The sequence below is a fragment of the Arvicola amphibius genome, chromosome 6 (genome assembly GCF_903992535.2).
Source record: "Arvicola amphibius chromosome 6, mArvAmp1.2, whole genome shotgun sequence".
NCBI classification, from domain to species: Eukaryota; Metazoa; Chordata; class Mammalia; order Rodentia; family Cricetidae; genus Arvicola; species Arvicola amphibius.
Genome location: NC_052052.2, coordinates 1,479,620 through 1,494,410, shown reverse-complemented (window position 1 = coordinate 1,494,410; position 14,791 = coordinate 1,479,620). Strand labels below are relative to the sequence as shown.

Here is a 14,791-nt window from a genome sequence, read left to right as displayed (position 1 = left end):
GTCTCTTTGGTGACCAGGTCCCAGGTTCCATCCAGCAGGGTCTGTACAGGTTCTGGGTTCTTAGCGGCAGAAGCTGGGAGGTTGCTCTGAGGTCAGACTCAAGAGAGGCTATGGGGCAGGTGAACGTGATGCCTGAACACTAACACAATTCCCCTTCTGTAGGTATCGTACTCATGAAGACCGAACACGGAGCAGTGGGGACTGAGACCCTGATGTCAGCTCAGGAGCTCGTGGCCTGCCTCTGCCAGCAAGGGGACAAGCACTTGGCCCTTGGGGAGCTGCCTTTAGCCACAGGCTTCTACCTGGCAGCCTTCAGCTGTCACGCCCCTTCGGCCGTGCGGCACGTGCAGGCTGTCCTGGCCAAGGCCCCAGGGGCACCTGTGGTGGCCACACTGGAGGCCTGGTGTCGTGGGGACAGTCAGATTCCTGATATCCACTGGGATGGCATGACCGTGGTCTCCCTGACAGGGCCACTGGCCTCTGCCTTCCTCGGTGCCATTTACCCAGACCACCCTGCCACCGTCCTGTACCTTTTAGCTGGCCTGCTGGCCCATGGGCGCCACACGGAGGTGGTACAGCGTTGCAATGCCCTGCTGGATGCACACTCCCAGCAGACCCTGGAGCTACAGCTGACTCGTGCCCTGGCCTGGGTTCTCTCTGTGGACCAGGTCAGTGAGGGCATAGCTGCCTATCTTCAGACCTATGCCACCAGTGCAGACCGGACGGTGGCCTTCATCCGCAGCCACCAGCAGCCCTACCTCCCCACGCTACGTGGCACCCTCCAGGACCACCTCTCGGGACTCCTGAAGGCCACAGGGAGCAGCGGCCCACAAGAGACCAACTGCCGGGCACTCCTGAAGGCCCTGGACCCCAGGGGCAGCTGGGTGGATTCCATGTCAGCTAAAGCTCTGCTTCAAAGAGGCAGATTTGAAGACTGCCTGGCAGCGTGCAGCCAGGACCTTCAGCCTGACCCAACGGGGAGCAGACCTCAAGGTAGGACAGTGAATCACTAGTCACATCCCCCGAGAGCCGTGGCGACAGTCACTCCAGCTACAACTAAAACCAGTCTGTGGTGGGACCAGAGTTGGGGGTGGGGCAAGGGCTGGGGCTGGAGCTGGGGACACCACGGTGAAAAGACAGAACCCAGAAAGGAACAAACAAGGTTCTTGCCTTATAAAATGCAAGGCACAAATCTGGCTGTTAGCAGAGAGGGCTTCCCAGAAGAGGTGGCTTTTCAGCTGAGACCCAACCATGCTTCTTCTGGTATTGTGTATGGACTGTGATTCAGGAGTCAGGCAGGCCAGACTTGCTGGGATCTGGAAGGCTGGGAGGAAGTTGGGAGATTGGGAAGTCAGAAGGAGTCTGAGGGAAGCTGAAGGAGACAGGCGCTGGGAAGGCGGAAGGCTGGAGCGAGGGCACTAGGAAGGTGGGGGCTGAGGGAGACGGCAGACAGGAGATCATGCCCTTGGGCTGGAGGGAAATAATGAATCTGGGGTGTCACTGAATCACACGCTGTGGACCAAGACATTTAAAGAGGTAGTCTTGAAGATGTGACTGGAGAGGGGTTAACTCGGAGATGTGACTGGGGAGGGGTTAACTCGGACGTCAACCCTATGCTAGCAGCTTTCTCTGGCTGTAACATAACACCTAAGATAATCAACTTATAAAGAGTAAAGATTTCTTTCAGCTTGCCGTTTTTCTGTGGACTTCAGTCTGTGGTCAGCTGTGGTCACACAAAGTTGCTGGGATGTGGCAAGGAGGGACAAAGTGTCTGCTGAATGCCAGGGTCCCTGCCGGCCGAAACATAAACAGGAACAGGAAGGAATTGGCGAGAACCAGAGGCTCCGTGTCCTGGCTCTGATGTGTGTGGTCGGCAAAAGTGCATAACATCATATAGGACTTGTGGCTAGATGTGACAGGACACACCTGTAATCCCAGCACTCTGGATACAGAAGCAGGATCAGCAGGATGGATGTAACTTCAAGGCCAGTCTGTTCACATAGTGAGTTCCGGGCCAGTCAGGCTATATAGTGAGACCCTGTCTCAAAACAAACAAAAGCAACAGGCAATATTGAACTTGCTAAGTTTATGTTTCCAGAATAATATGATTCGCCATATTCAGTAATATACTAAAAGAACATATGAGACTAGAGAACGGGCTCAGCATTAAAAGCACTGGCTGTTCTTGCAGAGGACCTGGATTCAGCTCCCAAGACCCACATGGCAGCCCACAACCATCTGTAACTCCCATCCCAGGAGATCTGATGCCCTCTTCTGACCTCCATGGTCACCAGGAATGCACATGGTGCACAGATATACATGCATATAAAACACTCACACACAAAAGTAAAAATAAATAAATCTTGCCAGGCCGGTGGCACACACGTTTAATCTCAGCACTGGGGTGGGAGTGGAGAGAAACAGGCAGATCTCTGAGCTTGAGGCCAGCCTGGCCTACAGACTGAGTTCCAGGGCAGCCAGGGCTACATATAAAAACCCTGTCCCCTTCAAAAACTTAATTTGTGGCATTCCTACATATCAGTGAGATTAATAAATAAATAAAGTAACTGGCAAAAACTTCCCCAAAGAGAAAACACAGCAACAAAACCTGGGGAAAGTATCCAGCCCCGTGGAAACAAGATGGAAGTACAGCAAGGGAAAAGCGTTTTCTTTACTCAGCTGATCGGAAAGGAAATTCGTTAGCGAACCCCAGAAAACGGAAAATGAAAGCAGTGAGCTGGCGTCTTAGAAGTCCCGGGCCATGGACATTGCTAAAGCTAAGGCGGATCCGGCTCTGGGAAAGGTGGATGGTCCTCACAGGTCACCTGTCCCACCGGTGACAGCTACCTGTTTTGGATGAAATATCAAAAGCCAAGTATTCGAAAGAAGGTGTCGGGTGGTGACTGTCTGAAGGTGGGAAGTGGGGGCTAACCGAGGTGAGGCCGAGGCTTGGAGGCTTTTCCTCTACCATCTCTGCAATCATGCGTACAACTGAAAGCCCCGGTTTTACCCCGCTTGAGAGGACGTCAGAGAGACAGAAAGTCCCGAGAAGGGGGCCACGGGAGGAATGCAGTGCAGAATCTTAATGTTAAACCCATGGCTGAAAGCCGGGCGGTGGTGGCGCACGCCTTTAATCCCAGCACTTGGGAGGCAGAGGCAGGCGGATCTCTGTGAGTTCGAGACCAGCCTGGTCTACAAGAGCTAGTTCCAGGACAGGCTCCAAAGCTACAGAGAAACCGTCTCGAAAAACCAATCAATCAATTAATCAATCAATCAATAAATAAATAAATAGAAATAAACCCATGGCTGATTGCTGAACTGGATGCACGCAGGAGAGACAAGATTGTCCCTGTGACACATCAGGAAGAACTAAAAAGAGAATTTGGCTCTGAAGACAAAGAGACAGAATTTTATAGTGATATGTTATTTGTATTTTGATAAATAAATCTTGCCTGAAGAACAGAAGCAAAGCTAAAGCCATGAGAGGTCAGGCAGTGGTGACACACACCTTTAATCCCAGGGTTTGAGTGACAGTCAGATGGATCTCTGTGAGTTCAGTACATCCCTGGGCTACACAATATTAATGTAGAAACTAATCCAGGTGGTGGTGGCCTACACCTTTAATCCCAGTCCTAGGGAGTCACATGCCCTTAATCCCAGCACTAGAGGGAATATAAAATGGGAGGAGAGAGACGCTTAGTCTGCATAGTTTGTAGCTGCCCAGCCTTGGTATAGGTTAAGACTTCTCTAGTGGCTTGGCTTTTCTGGTTTTCAGGTTGAACCCCAATTTCTGTCTCCGGGTTTTAATTATTTGTGCTACAGAATTCGGAGTTTGAGTCCAGGTAACTTAACTGGTTACGAATACAAAATCCAGCCCTCGTCTGAGGAGCATAATTAAATGAGAGTCTTTACAGGGCATTGCTCAAATGTCTGGTCTACAACTTAAAAAATACTAGCTGGGGTAGCATAACTCAGTGGTGAAATGCTTGCCTGACATGTACACAGACCTGGATTTGCTACTCAGCATCACCCAAAAAAACGGAAATTAATTCAAAAGTGAAATAATAATGAAAAAATCAGTACCATAGAGATGGGAGAAGAGTCATCAAAATTTAAAATAAAATAGATAATCTGATACCAAAAAAAGAAGAAAAAAATGAATAGAGCGTTGACGGCCTATGGGACGATGAAGAAACTGAACGTGTGTACGTGTGTGTGTGTGTGTGTGTGTGTGTGTGTGTGTGTGTGTTTGCATTCTTGGAAGGAAGTGTGGCTATTTCCAGGGTTGATCTTTCTTCTGTTTACACCTTTGACTTCTGCCACCAGGATTGGACAGGGGACCCTGTTGGCAGTGGGTTTCTTGGTCAGTCTGTGCAAACTGGTTGTTTGTAGTTTTGCTGGGTTCGGGGCTGTGATAGTTTGCTCTCCAGATCCATCCTTACACCTTGGGGAGTGAGTGTCCATCACTGTAGCCCTCAAGCTAACAATGGGAAGCCAGGAGATTCAGCCAGTGACCTCCACCCACTCTTCTGGTAAAGGCTTCAGATTACGGAGCCCCTCCTTCTGCTATCTCTGATTTCCTACAGGAAAGCGTTGGGTCCCAAGAAGGTAGGATGCAAAGATTCCAGGACTGGTGACCCTACAAACTCAGACTCAGAATCCCAGTTTCACAGAGTGGGTTGGATGGGGCTACATCCCTGAAAAGGAAACTAAAACCCATCGCCGGAAGTCAGAGCGGAAGGAGATGTAAATAAATTTCGATTGGGACTAAGAGGTGATGCCTAGCCCGAATCAGGGGGAATAGTGCTGGGTGGCACCAGAAGCTGCTAGCTGTGGCGCTGGCGTAGATGCTGTGGCATCACTCACGGGAGCCATTTGGGGTCATCCTTGTGGTTCCAGGGCCCTGGGTTACCTGCGGACTTGGGGGAGATACCCTGAGCTGACAGAAAGAGCTTTAGGAAGGCAGAGCAATACCGGTTTCTCTCCCCAGGTGAGCACCTGGCGGCCCTGCTGGTCACCCGCGCAGCTGCGGCCTTCTTCCTGGACGGCCGAGCGGGAGACGTGCTGCTGGACCTACAGGAGGCCTTCCGTGAGAGTCCCGCCGGGGCACGGAAGCATTTCCAGGCACTGCTGTCCGCCGAGGACCGCGAACGCGTGCAGGCTCAGGCTCAGGAAGCCGCGGACGTGGGCTTCGACCGCTTCCTGGAGGCTGTGCGAAGCCGCCGGGAGCTGCGAGAGGACGCGGACCGCGAGCTCTTGGTTCCTGTGACCCACGCGCTCCAGGTCCTGCTCCGCGTGGCTCCCGCCAGAAGGCGACCCGCGCTAGGGATCCGCCTGGCCGAGTGTCTGCTGCTGGCCGGGGACGTGGCGGGCGCTCGCACGCAGTGTGAGCGTCTCCTGCGGCCCAGGCGTCCTGGGGAGCGCATCGGGGACCGCACCGGAGACCTTGCGCCGCTGCTGGCGCTGCGCGGCTTCTGCGCGCTGCACGCGGGTGATGCGCGGCGCGCGCGCGAGGACTTCCAGGCGGTGGTGGAGCACGGCGCGCCGCACGCGGAAGGCTGCGTGCGTGCGCTGTGCGGCCGAGGGCTGCTGCGGGTGCTGGAGGGCAGCACCTTCCTGGGCGCGCTGGACTATGTCACCGCCTGCCGGCTGCGGCCGGAGGAGACGCTGCTAGTCGCCAAAGCCTACGTGCCCTGGAACCAGCGAGGGCTGCTGCTGACCGTGCTGCGGGAGGAGGGCCGCAGGATGTTGCTACGCTCGCCCGGCTGCACCAGGAAGGCTGCGCAGGGTGCGGGCCCTGCTGCACAGTCGCAGGAGGGGTGAGATCCTGCCCTGCGCTGGAGGTGGGGGAAGTTAGGTATAGATGTCTGATAGAAAACCGTGCTAGAATCGGCTGGGTGGCTAACGGTGGGACTCTAGAACTAGGGCTGAGATCTCGGGATCCTGGGTCTCAGAAAGTGGTGTCTCATGGGCTTCCTCCCATTAATGCTAGGAATATGCTGGGTGTGGAGGCTCACACCAGCAATCCCAGCCCTTGGGAGACTGATACAGGAGGAGCGCCATGAGGACAGCTTGAGCCGTAGAGTTCCAGGTCAGCCTGGGCTACAAAGTGAGACCTTGTCTCAAACACCACACACACACACACACACACACACACACACACACACACACAAGCAAACAAACAAAAAAGTAAGCAGCGAAAAGGTCAGGGGGCTGGAGAGATGGCTTAAGAGTTGAGAACAAGTGTTAGTAAGAACCTTAGTTCAGTTCCCAGCAGTATGTATACCGTAACTCACAACAGCCTATAACTCCACCTTCATGAGACCCCTTGCCTCTGGCCTCCAAGGACAACTGCACTCGTTTACACACACACACACACACACACACAATTTTAAAAATGAAATATTTACATTTTATTTTGTGATTTTATTTATTTATTTATTTATTTATTTATTTATTTTTGGTTTTTCGAGACAGGGTTTCCCTGTAGTTTCTAGAGCCTGTCCTGGAACTAGCTCTTGTAGACCAGGCTGGCCTCGAACTCAGAGATCCGCCTGCCTCTGCCTCCCGAGTGCTGGGATTAAAGGCATGCACCACCACCACCTGGCTTATTTTGTGATTTTTTTTTTTCCGTTTTGTTTTGCTTGCCTGTATGTAGATCACATGCCTGCAGTACTAGCAAAAGCCAGAAGAGGGCTTCAGACTTTGGTACTGGAATTAGCTGTGGTCACCATATGGGTGCTGGCAGTTGAACCCTAGTCTGCTAGGAAAACAGCCAGTGCTCTTAGCCATTGAGCCATCTCTCCAGCCCCCATTGCTTTCCTTTTTAAATGGAAGGGATGAGACCCTCTGAAGATCAGACCCCTGCAATGTGTCATTCTAGCCTTTTCTTATTGCGCACGTGAAATGCCGCAAGATACGGAGTTTTTGCTGTAGCTGCAACTTGCATCCTCCTCATAAACTTGAGTGATGTTTCCTTTTGTTGCTAAACACGTTTGTGACACCTTGTCTCCATAACAACTTGTCTCAAAGCGGGGACAGGTGTAGCTCTGACTCAGGAGGCCGCTCCAAGGAAGGGTCTTTAACTTTAGGTACCACCCACCCGTCCTCCCAGCTCATGTGACACGCTGCTGCCGGAGGGGTGTACCTCCAGCTGCCCAGCCTTCACCCACCACCATTAGTCCACACCCCATGCCTACCCTTGAGCTTCCTCTGCCCTGGTGTGGGTTCCTATTGCTGTTCTGTTTCTTTGTGGTGAGCCCAGCGAAGCCAAACCATCAATTCTTATATTAATAAGAAAGGAAACTGAGGCAGGGTCTGCTCAGGGTCCTTAGGTGATTTTGGTCCCTTCTTCTGCAGAGGGCCTGCTCTGTGGCGTGCTGGAAAGAGTGTGGGGAGGGTGAAGGGGCAGGTTAGGAGTCTGGAGAGACGTGACGGTCCTCCCTCTGCAGCCCGTTAGGAAAGGAGCTACCCAGACCACAGACATGGTTGGGGGCGAGAGTCACCTGAGGCCTGACCTCGTGAGTGATGTAGGGGGTACAGGAAAAGGCCTGTCCCACACTGAACCACCTTCTCCACAGGGATGCCTATGGTGTCTATCAGCTGGCCATGTTGCTGACAGAGCTGGATGCAGAGGATGAGACTTCCTGCCTCTTGGTGGCCGATGCCCTGTACCTCTTGGGTCGCCTGGATGATGCTCACAAATCCCTGCGGATTGCCTTGTCCCGGATGCCCCAAGCGGCCCCTGTGCTGGTGCGACTGGCCCTGCTTCAGCTGAGGAGGGGCTTCTGCTATGACGCCAACCAGGTGAGAAGACCCGGTGGGTTTGTGCAGATAGGAGCGGGCACTGCTCTGCCGAGAACACCGTGCATCCCATGGCCCCAGATCTGCTTCTTACAGCCTGGGCTTTGGAATGGGCAAATTAAGCCCCACTCCACCACCTGCGGCCATCCCTCACCTCTCTGACCTTCATTGGCTGAGGGAGTGGTCAGGACCTGAGAGGTGCCTGCAGACAGTAGGTGCTCCTGTTTGCTTTGACTGTGGTGTAATGAAAAGTGGCCAACAACCAATGGATCATAGTCTGAGCTCCTACTCAAGCCTAACTCTGCCTGGAATAGAGGTGCAGCTTTACAAGACTCTTGACCCCTGCTTCCCAGCCTCTGAGAACCCCTGCTCTCGGAATGGTGGAGTTTAAGACCTGGCCCAGGCGTTGTGAGCTTTCTGTTTGCACCAAGGTTCACAGTTCATGTTTCTGGGGAGATTTCCGGCCATGAAGTCTGGGCTGAGGGACCAGCCAGCTTCTTCATTCTCCTCTGGTTTGGCTGGAACCCTGATTCCCTGGGCAGAAGGATGGGCAGAAACCTGAAACTAACCAGTCCTTCTCTGCCAGGGTCAGGAGTCTGCACCAGGCCCATGGGGAACAGTTGTGTCTCCTAGGATGGAATCATGGAGAGATGAGCTTGTCTGTGACTGAGGAGAACCCCTGACTAGAGTCAGGCCAGACCCTTGGCTTTTGGTCCACACCTTATGAGCAGCTTCCCTAGAGTCCCCGTCACTTGCTGTTCTAAGGTCTCCTGCTCAAACTTATTCAAGTCTTCCTCGGGTCAGCATGTTGGGGTGGGGTCTCCACCCACGTGACAGAGGATGACACCAAGACTCGGGAAAAGGAGAGCCCACCCCGGACCTGTCAATTTCTGCTGCTGCATTCTATGCTTCTCGGCTCCTGACTTCCCTGTCCTCTCAGGAGGAGGCATAGGAAATGGAGGACAAACATACCTTCAAGGGCTTAAATGGCCGGGGACTTCAATTCATGGAAAACTTTCCAGTGCTCAAAATAGACAGCTTTTCCCCACCCCAGGCTTGTGAATGCAGAGCCGGGACCTACTCAGAGCAGCCAGTGCTGGGAAGGACGTGGGGAGTAAGAAACAAGGAACAACGGAGATCACAGCAGTGACGCCTCTCTTGCCCCACAGCTGGTGAAGAAGGTGGCCCAGTCTGGAAACACGGCCTGTCTCCAGCACACCCTGGACGTCTTCCACCAGGAGGACTTGAAGCTGCTGCAAAGTCACTGTCACACACGGGCATTAAACATACTGCGGACACGGCCAGGGGGGCCAGAGAGCGAAGCCCACACCAGGGAAGCCATCGCCTACCTCTCTCTGGCCATCTTTGCTGCAGGTAGGAACCCCCACCAGCGCCAGGGGTCTAATCCTGTGCCAGACGCATGGGGGACGTGGGATCTGAGGACAAGCTTGCTCCACACAATCCTGTGCCCTTGACACTCCACAGTGTAGACGAGATGGGACCATTTGCCAAGATGACCTAAGTGCTGAACCCTGGCTATCTGGTGAGCGTACCAAAGCCTGAGATGGGCCTGGGCCTGGGCCAGCTGGGATTCTGCTCTGTGGGGCAAGCAGGAGTGAGGGAGAGCAGGGTGCTACCTGCCTGCTCCCCTCTGAGGTGTAGGCCAGACCTCAGCTCCCCTAAGCCCTTCACAGTAGTGGCAGGTTTTCTGTACTCATACCTGCCTCCACATGCGGCCAAGTCTTCTCATCCGGTTGCAGCATGCTCCCCAAGCATGCTGGAGCGCAGTACTCGAGTGCCACGGTGCACATACAAGTCCCTGGAGCCGGGCAGGGTCAGGGGTGGGAGTCCTGTAGTCCTGCATTCCGTGATGGCTTCTTGGTGACGTGTGCTGTCACCTCCCCACCGCTGGCTCCTCAGAGTAGGTGAAAGGGAGCCCATAGGAAGAGGGAGGGGAGCGTAGGAGGAGGGAGGGGAGCGGTTGGTGTACCCAGTCCAGCAGGTCACCAGTGGCAGGGGAAGGTCAGGGCCCAGAATGGCCTGCAGAGGGAGCGTGTGGTTCCCTGTGTGGGACTCTAGGCAGATGTACTGGAGTATGGCAGAGGCAGTCTGTCTGGGGGAGGGCTCCACCTCCCAGAGTTCACTGGGAATAGCCGCCCACCCTGAGCCTCAGTCTGCCTACCACATCCTTCCTTTCTCTGCCCTGCTAAGGAACTTACCCTACTACTCAAGCCCAGCCTACCCGCTTCAGCCAAAACAGTGGTCTAGACCTTCCTCAAACACCCCAACGATCCACTAGTTCTCTCAGAAACCACCCCTCCTGCTTGGGCTTCTGCCCTGTGGCCAGTAATCCTGGTGGCCTAACTCTGTCTTAGTGCCCGATGGAGTTTTAGCACCCCAGGGTGGACCTTGTATCCCTTTGCCCACCCAGATTGGACACTGTATGGGACCCTGTACAAGAGCCCTAGCCAAAGCCCTGTCCTGACCACATGTATTTCCTTCAGGGAGTCAGGCCAATGAGTCCCTCCTCACCCGAGCCCGCTGTTACGGGATCCTGGGTCAGAAGAAGACCGCCATGTTTGACTTCAACTCCATGCTTCGGGAGGAGCCAAGGAATGTACAAGCTTTGTGTGGCCGAGCCCTCGTGCACCTGGCCCTGGACCAGCTTCAGGTGCCAGCCCATCCTCCCCACCTGGGCCTAGGCAAGCAGGAGTGAGGGAGATGGGGGTGCTACCTTCCTCCTCTGCTGAAGGAAGGTGAGCAAGGTCAGGCCTTCCAGTGATGGGGCCCATAAGACCCCGCTGCAGCTAGGAGCCTGGCAGAAGTCACCCCCAAAAAGGTGGCCTATGACATTCCGTCCGTCAGGGTGCACGTCAGAACTCTTCTGCCCACAAGCAGTTGCAGAGAATGAGAGTCACATTCCCACAAATTCACCTTTCACGCTCTCCCGCCTCAGTCTGCAGGGATAGATATGCAAGCCTTTGGGGCAGCTAGTGGATCTTAAATAAACCTGTGTAGGTGTTAGTGTTGTGATTTATTTTACAACTCCACAAAGAGAAATCACACCATGCAACAAGGCTCACATAGGAGGTTTATTTGAAGAGGAGAGGGAAGAGGCAGAAAGGGCCAGAGAAAGAGACAAGGGGGGAGGGAGGGGGAAGGGAAGGAGGGAGGGAGATGGGAAATGAGGAGAGAGAGGGAGGAGAGAGAGGGAGGGGAGGTGGGCAAAGCCCACTTTTAAAAGGGAACATAGTGAATGTCCACAGGAGGTGCTCTTAATGGCTACAGCTGAGGACCCCAAGGGCAGGCCAGTACAGATGCCTGAATGCTAACAGGTAGGTAGGCCAAGATAGTCAGGATAGGTAAGGTGAGAAGCCGGGTGGCACAGACCCTCTGAGACTCCACAGATAGGATATGAGAACTGAAGAATGGGAGGAAAGCCCTCCCACGCCCACACTCACAGGCCTCCCCTCCCTTCGCAGGAAGCTGCGGAGGACATGTTCTCTGCCCTGAAGCTCGATCCAGGCACTGTGGTCTCTGAGATCCACTCCCTGAAGCCAGAAGTTCAGTTGCCCCTCACCCAGGGCCTCCATACCCGCTGCCAGGTCCTCCTGAACCAGTGGCTGGACGCTGGAGGCCTCCTTGGGGAGGGGGACACCCAGAGCCTCCTTGCCATGGGGGAGGCATTGATTAGAATCGACCCTGCGCAGCCCAGTTGGCACCTGCTTCTCACGGACATCCTCACAGGGCTGGGTATGTGTGTAAGAGCGGGGAGGGGGGCACGGGCCTCTGTCCCACACTCCTGATCCTCTGTTAATTCTCTGTGGAGTGGAGAAAGAGTCCCTGGACTATGGTGCCTATGTTTCCAAATCCCGTGACCTCCAACCCCTGTAGGGCCTGTGGCTTTTTGTTTGTTTGTTTTGTTTTCCAAGATAGGGTTTCTCTATGTAGCCCTGACTGTCCTGGAACTCACTCTTTAGACCAAGCTGGCCTCAAACTTAGAAATCCACTTTCCTCTGCCTGCCTAGTGCTGGGATGAAAGGCGTGTCCACCTTTACTCTCCCAAGTCAGATCCCTCTGCTGGCAGAGAAAAGACCCAAAGGGCCTGTGCATCCACATGTTCCATGTGTGTTTCCCTGTCACCCCTTGTTTGAAAGGAAGCTCTCTGTCATCTGCACTTGTCCTCAAAGCCTACAGGAGGCTGCCCCGCAGCTCTGCTCCAACAGGGGCTGAGTCTGCTCCCTTCAACTGGACCCCAACCGAGACAGAGTAGGGGACACCAAAGTAGCTCCCTGGGGCTAGATGTCCCCCTTCCTGGGCATACCACTTCCCCAGACACACACACACACACACACACACACACACACACACACACACACACACACACACACACACACACACACGCTGACCGTCTTCCCCTGATCCCCACAGGCAAGTATCAGGAGGCTGGCACCCACTTGCAAGAAGCTCTACAGCTCAGCCCATCATCAGAGGCTGCCCAGGCCCGGCGAGGCCTGCTCCAGCTTAAAAGGGGAGCTGTGTCAGCTGCTGCCCATGACTTGCAGTGCCTGGCAGAGACAGACACTCAGGACCTCAGCTTCCTGCTGCGTTTCCTTGATACCCCAGAGCAGCAGAGTCTGACCCAGGTGAGAAGGTGGGAAGCCGGGTGAGACGGACCCCCTGAGCCCCGTGCTGACCTAGTCCCAGAACCACAAGCTTCAGAAGTCCATGCCTACCCCCAGGTAGCTCTTCCCTCCTTGCTGTTGGCTGGTTCCCTTGGGTTTGGGTGGGGTGGGTTAAGAAACCCCAGATCTGGTCATGGAAGATTTCTGAAAACACTAACCCTGTTTCTTTGCTTGTGCATGCAAGCCACAGATGACTTGGGCTCCTTACCCCGGTACAAGGCCCACCCCAGGACCCAACTCAGTCTGGAAAGAGCAAGAGGGGAGGGTATACAAGTCCAGGCCTTGGAGTCCGAGGGACATTGCCTCAAGAGCCTGCATCTCTCCATTGCTCTGAATTCTGCCAGCAGAGTGACGTGGAAAAGGGCATATCTGTAGAACAGTATTCTATAGTTTAGATTCTAAGGAACTAAAAGCCTCCGGACAGGGGGTCTGGGATCTGGACTGTGAGCTAAGAGAAAGGGGCAGGTGGAGTGTCAGGGAACCCAGAGAAGCTTACACAGGATCGGGGTCAGAGATGTCTCTGGGGTCCTGGGTGCCAGATAGGAGTCCCAGAATTGGAGGGGGCTGGGAGTGGGATCCTGAAGCTCTAAAAAGGTCAGAAGGGGAATCGCGATCCCCAAGCTATGGGAGGACTGAGAAATTCTGAGTTGAAGGGGGGGAGTGGCGCTGAGGGCGCTGCTACGGTGTTCCTGGAGCTCGAGCAGGGCCTGGGAAGGTTCCGAAGCTTGAAGGGGAGAATCGAGAAAACACTAGGGAGACCCCAAGACCTACGGGTCTTGGATCCCAGGGTCTGGGTTTAGCAAGGCAGCATTTGGTTGCCCAGCAACAGGGACCAACCCGGAAGTAGCCTTTCGTAGCTTCCTGCCTCGCTCTGGTCCCGCCCACCAAGAGCAGTCCTGCTGAATATTCTGCGCCAGTGACTAAACAGTCAGTACCGGTTCCTGAGCTGGGCGGAGCGGAGCTCCTGCCGAGCCAGGGTGATCTTTTGCATTGGTGGTTTCTGAGTCCCTTCTAGCTGCACCAGGCAGTCACGAAGAGCAGGCAGCTCGGCAGGGAGGGCAAGAGGCTCTTGCAGGTCACACAGCAGGGAACAAGAAGAGCAGATGCCCTTGTGTGAACCTCAAAGCCTAGAGCCCTGCCTGGGAGCCTTCAATCTAGTACAGAGAGAAGGCACTGTACCCCATGAGGGAAAGCCGGTTCCCTGTTCCTATGGACCCCGGGACCCATCAGCCCTCCTAGTAGAAACATCCAGCCTAACCAACTGGCACGCTATGTTTGCACCCCTTAGCAGTGACTCTGCAGAGCCCTGGGACCAAGGGGAGGCACACATACTAGGCCAGCCCTCAGTCAAATGGAGTTGACTATCTAGGGACCTCTAGACATCCCTACCCACATCCAGGCCCCCAGAAGTGGGTGGGTCTTCTGCACAGGGAAGGGACCGGACACCAGCAGAGGCTAACTCTGCTTTTTCTCTGTCCCCTGCGCAGGCCGCTGCCAAGGAAGCAAGCAGCCTCTTGGATTTAGGACAGCCGAGGCGGGCACTGGGATACTGTTCTTTGGCCGTCCTGGCTGGTGGTGGCAGGCCTTATTACTTGCGTCTCCGAATGGCCTGCTTGACCCAGCTCCAGGAGTATGACCGGGCACTCAGGGACCTGGATCGTGTGCTGCAGGACGGTGCGGGGGACAGTGACCTGCCAAGGCAGACAGAAGATTTCTGCACCCGGGGTCGCCTGCTGCTGAGTCTGGGGGATACGGATGGAGCTGCAGGGGCCTTCACCCAGGCCTTGGCCCTGTCACCAGCCCAAGCTCAAAGCAGCCTGGCAGAAGAACCTGGCCGGGCCCCCACAGCCAGTGTGTTCCTGACCCATGGGCAGCGCTGTCTAGAGGAGCAGCATTTTGAGGAGGCCTGGACAGCAGCCCAGAATGGCCTCCTGGTGGACCCCAGCCACCGTGGGCTGAAGAGGCTGAAGGCGAGGACCCACAAGGAGGTATCCTCTGGCTGCAGACTGCACTGACCAGTAGATCCAAGAGCTGCTCTCTCCACTGGCCACACGTCCCTGTCCTTTGCTATCCAATTGGAGGAGACACTTCCTGCTTATGCAGAGCAGCTGTCCTGGGTGACTCACAGCCCCACTGAAGTGGACAGTCTCAGTACTCTGCTCACACCTGGCCTTGGAGCGGCCACAAGCAAGATCAGGGCTGGCATCTCAGGGTCCTGGGGGAGATGTGCTGTCCCAGGGAGCCCTCCCTGGAAAGGAAGCTGCTTAGATTGGTCTGGACTGACTCCTGCCTCAGCCTTCCCC

At 54.9% G+C, this 14,791-nt stretch overlaps 1 protein-coding gene across 1 annotated transcript; it reads left to right on the top strand.

Annotated features, from left to right (window-relative positions):
- The first annotated feature begins 212 nt into the window (after positions 1-212).
- Positions 213-14,543, top strand: Ttc34 (tetratricopeptide repeat domain 34). The gene is made up of 8 exons (XM_038332314.1): positions 213-993; positions 4,991-5,819; positions 7,581-7,806; positions 8,973-9,177; positions 10,308-10,474; positions 11,286-11,556; positions 12,235-12,449; positions 13,976-14,543. The coding sequence occupies exons 1-8, from the start codon at positions 213-215 to the stop codon at positions 14,501-14,503; spliced, it is 3,222 nt and encodes a 1,073-aa protein (XP_038188242.1). The 3' UTR covers positions 14,504-14,543.
- Positions 14,544-14,791: the final 248 nt, after the last annotated feature.